Source organism: Phaseolus vulgaris, chromosome 4, assembly GCF_000499845.2.
Source record: "Phaseolus vulgaris cultivar G19833 chromosome 4, P. vulgaris v2.0, whole genome shotgun sequence".
NCBI classification, from domain to species: domain Eukaryota; kingdom Viridiplantae; phylum Streptophyta; class Magnoliopsida; order Fabales; family Fabaceae; genus Phaseolus; species Phaseolus vulgaris.
In genome coordinates, this window is record NC_023756.2 from 29,571,496 (window position 1) to 29,577,495 (window position 6,000).

Sequence of the window (6,000 nt, forward strand, 5' to 3'; positions counted from 1 at the left end):
GGTGTGTGGTCTGGGATCAACCTCTCGTGACCCAACTCTACTGTTCGGGTCTTGATGTCCAACCTCTCCACACTGTCTAGTGGCACGTCGGTACATCATGACGACCGATGTTTAACCACTCTTTGGCTCCTTGGTGCACGTGCTTCGCGAGATACTGACCCTCGCCGCTCGTGGGACCCTACTTACGTGGCACCAATATTACCAGTGGTCAACGACGCCCGAAGACTGGTCGGTACATAAGCCCCCCAGTCTCGAGTTGTAACTTGTTCAGCGAAGAGACTAAGTTCTTGCCTTTGGTGACCTACGTTGCTCTGTATGACAGGACTTGAATACTGCACCAAAGTGACGTCTTTTTTAGCCTGTTTTAACTACGCACACGTGTTTTGATCAATGACTAGGACTTAACGTTGCTTACGCTTCTTTGTTTACTTTTAAATGTTCGAAAACGCGCGCGTCCAATCACTGTTCCATCATTCTCTGAAACACTCTTGATTGCTTCGTGTTCTTCCTCGAGCACTCGCGTTTTCTCTACAAACTCCAGAGTCTTCATTCTATCTGATCAAAAGGTATGAACTTTGATCGTTGATCGCACTTATCTATTAATTATGATGCTTGATAACTGCGTGGGGCGGTTTAACTTTTTGCATTTCAATCATCCTCTGTTCCTTTTTTTCTAGGTTTCCTTCGAGTTAGGGTTCAAGAAACCCAAGACTCTCGAGGAGCTGATTCCTGTTATCGTACTGTTATGTTTGCGCACTCTGCCCCTGTGCATTCGCATGTTTTATCCATGTGTTTCCCAACCTCTTGTATTCTGAAATTTGCACGCAGGGATGGTTCTGAATGAGGAGAAACGAGCCAAGCTGACCGGTATCTTGACTCGCCGTCAAGGGATGTCTAGGGGTGCGGGCACCTCTAGCCCCCACGCCCTCGCTTCTGCCACTGTCGCGCCCTCTCCTACTCCCTCCACTCCTGGAGTCCCATTTCCTCTCAATGCTGCCCAAGCGTCTCCCACTCCATGTTCTTGCGAAAGGATAGTGGAGATCAAATCTTATGAGGACTCCGCTGAGGGGCCAATCTCTAAGTGGCTTAGGCCTACGACGGCGAAGACCTCCCATTCCTCTACTGCCAGTCGCTCGGCAACGTCCCGTGACAGAACGCCAAACGCTCCCTCGTTCCCTGACCTCTTCGATGGGGGGACGAGTGCTTCTGTGACTCCACCTGCCCTCAAACTGCCCACTGTCCTACAGCATGCCCTCAGAGGCTTCCAACTAGAGGTGACAGTGGACTCGAATGAGGCCGCTGCGAGGGAAAGGATGGGCTTCAACTTTGGGGCTCTTCTTGCTCAGTCCAATGCCCTCATAACTAGGCCTTTAGCGAGGGTGGCACTGGTAGAGGCCAAGACTAAGGAAGAAACGGCCCTGCTGGCTCGTTCGTTGGCTGCCCGCGAGGCCGCACTGAAGCAAGAGTTGGCTTGCCTCCGCTGTTTTGAAAAGGATCTCTCTAAACAACTTCATTACAAGTGCTAAGAGGTTGTCAAGCGGGAGGCAAGAATCCTGCCCCAACGAATCCGAGTCTTTGAGTTGGAAGAGGCCGCTGAGGCATCCAAAGCCAAGACGTTCGAAGAAGCCGAGGCTGAGCAGATCGGAGATGTTGTTGATGCTTACGACGCGGGGTTCGAGGACGCCCTCGCTCATGTTGCCTGCGTGCACCCCGAGATGGACGCTTCACCTTTCGCGGTATCAAACCGTGTTGTAAACGGGAAGATCGTTCCAAGAATTCTTCCTTAGCTTGTATTTGTTTGTCAGACGAACAGTTTATTATCCGCCTGTAACTTTACTTTCTCGGACATCTAGCTGCTTTTATTTCCTTAAACTGAAACCTGCTATTTAACTCACCCAACTGCTAACTCGTGGTGCCTGGCACAATGATGTTTCTTCTAGCGTTCTTTACTACCTTGCCCTTACTGTATAAATCTAGAAAGGAGGGGGTTTAACTGTGAACTAGGTTGTTCCTCCTTGGCGCTCTCATTCAAAAGGGGAGGTGTTGTCTTCGAACCTACCTCTCCACTCACGAGGCCTCTAACGCAAGGGAAACAGACCCTCAACTGACCTCGGCTTCGCTCAAGGGCGAGGAGGATTTTTCTTGCGAATTATTTCGTTCAACCTTGGCATTTTCACTCGAGAGGGGAGGTGTTCTCTACGAACCTGCCTCTTTGCTCACAAGACTTCTAATGCAAGGAAAACAAGTCCCCAACTGACCTCGGCTTCGCTCAAGGACGAGGAGGATTTATCTAGCGAACTATTTCGTTCAACCTTGGTGCTTTCACTCGAGAGGGGAGGTGTTCTCTACGAACCTGCCTCTTCGCTCATAAGACTTCTAACGCTTGGAAAACAAGTCCCCAACTGACCTCGGCTTCGCTCAAGGGCGAGGAGGATTTATCTGGTGAACTATTTCATTCAACCTTGGCGCTTTCACTCCAGAGGGGAGGTGTTCTCTACGAACCTGCCTCTGCGCTCACAAGACTTCTAACGCAAGGAAAACAAGTCCCCAACTGACCTCGGCTTTGCTGAAGGGCGAGGAGGATTTATCTGGCGAACTATTTCGTTCAACTTTGGCGCTTTCACTCGAGAGGGGAGGTGTTCTCTATGAACTTGCCTCTCCGCTCACAAGACTTCTAACGCAAGGAAAATAAGTCCCCAACTTACCTCGGCTTCGCTCAAGGGCGAGGAGGATTTATCTGGCGAACTATTTTGTTCAACCTTGGCGCTTTCACTCGAGAGGGGAGGTGTTCTATACGAACCTACCTCTCCGCTCACAAGACTTCTAACGCAAGGAAAACAAGTTCTTAACTTAATTGTACATAACTCGAGGAAATATTTCAATCCAATTTTATTTGGTGACCTCATTAAAAAACACGTATAAGGGAAAACGAGTGTCCCGTAGTACCATGTACAACGTTACTGCTTAACTGAAATAAAACTTGAAGCCAGCCGCATTCCATGTGTGAGGAATCGGGCCTCATTTCAGCGTCTCAAGTCTGCATGCTTTGTTCCCGAGGACCTCCGTTACTCTGAAAGAACCAGTCCATACAGGGGAGTCCTGACGTGAAAACAATGGGGCTGCCTTCTCCGGTACCTGGTGTCTTTCCTTAGGTCCTTGTCGTACTCTGCCCATTACGCATATGAGTTTTTGAAACTGGTCCTGTCTCTGAACAAGGACTGAACTGATCGCCTGATCGATCACCACTAGATACAAACTAAATGACGTACTTGGTAGTGGTTTGCACAGGACTTGAGGGCTGTCTAAGTACTCCTTTAACCTGATGAACGCCTCTTTACACTCTTGGTAAGGAAGGTCGCCCCTTCCTCCAACTGGTGCAAATCCTGACAAGACAGACATGTGCCTCGCCAGTGCGCGCCTTTCTGGGTTTGTCTTTGTACCATGCTCAGTGAGCAAGGAACCCAGAAACTTCCCTGGTTCTATTCCAAACACACACTTCTCAGGGTCCAATTTCAACTTGTACTCAGCTATCTTTACGAACAGACCTTCTAAGTTAATTAGGTGTTGTTCCTTCGCCCTCTAGTGGACAGGTCAAACCTTGGCATTTAGATCCTGCACCGTTTGATCGGGGGTGTCGCTAAGCTTGGAGACCTTCCCTTCAATCTCTCTTTACCCTGGGTCGCCAAACGGATCATGGATGCTCTCCTGGGCTATCTTCCCGCAGACAATTTCTTCTTTGGTCCAGGCGGTATTGGTGCAACTGACCTCGGGCTAGGGGACCTCCTCTGTGTACGGTGGTCTAGTAGTGACCATGAATACCCCTCTCTTTGTTTTGAGGTTATTCTCATAACATCGCTTGGCCTCCTTCTGATCTGACTTGATGGTAATTACCTTTTCTGCCAAGTCAGAAAGCTTCATCTTCATGTGCCTCGTCAACGACACCGCCCCCAATCTATTCAGCGTAGGTCTACCCAACAGCATGTTATAAGTAGAGGAGGCGTTGACGACAAGGTACCTGATGCTCTCCGTACGGGACGCGGTACCATTTGTGAAGGTGGTCCTCAGATCTAAGTGTCCTCGCACCTCTACCCGGTCTCCCGCGAAACCGTACAGACAGCCACCATAGGACCTCAGCATGTCAGGGGACAGTTGCAGTTTGTTGAAAGTCATCCAGAACATTACGTCTGCCGAGCTTCCCTGATTCACTAGCACACGGTGCACCTCCTTCCTGCGGTTAACACTGAGATCACCATCGGGTCGTTGTCATGGGGAACAACATCCTGAAGGTCGGCCTTGGTAAAGACAAGGTCGACATCGAATGCATTGTCGGTCCTTTATGCTTCTACCGACATCATCGCCCGTGCGTATCTCCTCCGCTGAGAAGCGGTACAACCTTATCCCGAGAAACCTCCCACGATGGTGTGAATCTCACCATGCACGGGGACTTCGTGCCCCGGGCCACCCCTGTCACCGCCAAGTCCTCGGTTCCCTGCTTTTCTTGCAAGTAATCCCTCAGGAGACCGTTCTTCACCAACTCATCTAGCTTGCGTATGGGATGGTTGAATGCTTGGTGGAACTCTCACCAGGCGTTTCTTGTTGGGCCCAAGCCTCTTGTCGGTCTTGGGGGCTACCTTCAGTCTCTCTGCTACATTTGGGATAGCGATGATGTCCTTTAATTCTACCATGAAGTCGTGTCTTGGCGGCACATTCTCCCTCTCACTTCCCTTGGTTTGAGGCTTCTTCAGTTGATACGGTTGCTGCTTCACAGGGGTCTTCTTATCTGTCGTTGCCTCATACACTTTTAGGGTTTGAGGGCGACCTGTCGCACGCGGGTGCGTGGGAACCACGCACGTGCGCTTCTCGTTAACTTCTTCCCCCGTCACAATATGAGCCACCGCGCGACACCTTATCCCGACGAAGGTCTTAGGGTTGTTTCGGATAAGTGACTCGCTGAAGGGGCTTGGCACAATGCACTTCCAGAACGCGTGCACCATCATCCTTTCATCCTTAAGGTTCAACCTCACTACCTGTGCTCCAAAGCGGTGGAGGAACTCCTTCAAAAACTCTCCCTGATATTGTCTTATGTCAAAGAGATCATAAGAGATAGACGGGGGAGCCCGATTCGCGATGTACTGTGCACTGAACAGCTTTGTAAGTTGTGGGAATGACGTCACATGGCCATCAGGGAGGCTGATGAACCAATCCATCACCGTTTCCGCCAGAGTGCACATGAACAACTTGCATCTCACCGCATCGGAGCCCCCAACCAGCATCATCTGCGTGTGGAAATTTGTGAGATGGGCTTCCTGATCCCCTGTACCAGTGAAGGTTACCTTGGGCCCTACAAGCGTGGCTGGTTGATATGATTCCAATAACATGATAGAGATGTTTCATGGACATGTTATGGATTCAACTTGAGTTGGAGATGATTAAGAACTTTTTAAGAATTGGATCAATGTTCTTAACATTCAAGAACTCACCAAAACACAAGTAACCAAGCCAAACTCACATAGAAACCCATTTTGAACAACAACCCATGGATAGAAACTCAAGAACACAATATATAGCAATTATACCCATGGAGGACGTGACAAAAACAGCAAGAACAACCAATTTGCACCGATTAAAATTGAATATAAGTGCAGAAAATGAAAGAGGACATCATAAGGAAGAGATTGCACCGATTGAAAGTGAAAACAAACAAGTAGAACAAAAATGGGTAATTTGGAATGAAGGGAAAATGGATGAAGAAGATGAAATGAAATAGGGAACTTATGTGGTTGGAGTTCTTGAAGATGAACATGCCACTTGAAGGATGTAAGGCTCCAAGATGAGTGTAGATGCCGCCACTTGAGGTTCCAAGATGCACTCAAGATGAGACTAGAAGAAGAGAAGACACAAGTCTCTTAATCACTCACCAATTTGGGAGAATTTCTTTACTCAAAATATCAAATCTCTATTAGAAAGACTCAAGCCCTTCTTTTATAGGAGAAGGACCGG

The 6,000-nt window shown here is 48.9% G+C and overlaps 1 protein-coding gene across 1 annotated transcript; it reads right to left on the reverse strand.

Moving 5' to 3' along the window:
* Positions 1–4,535: 4,535 nt before the first annotated feature.
* LOC137838617 (uncharacterized) lies at positions 4,536–5,378 on the reverse strand. The gene has a single exon (XM_068647859.1). The coding sequence runs from the start codon at positions 5,376–5,378 to the stop codon at positions 4,536–4,538; it is 843 nt and encodes a 280-aa protein (XP_068503960.1).
* Positions 5,379–6,000: the final 622 nt, after the last annotated feature.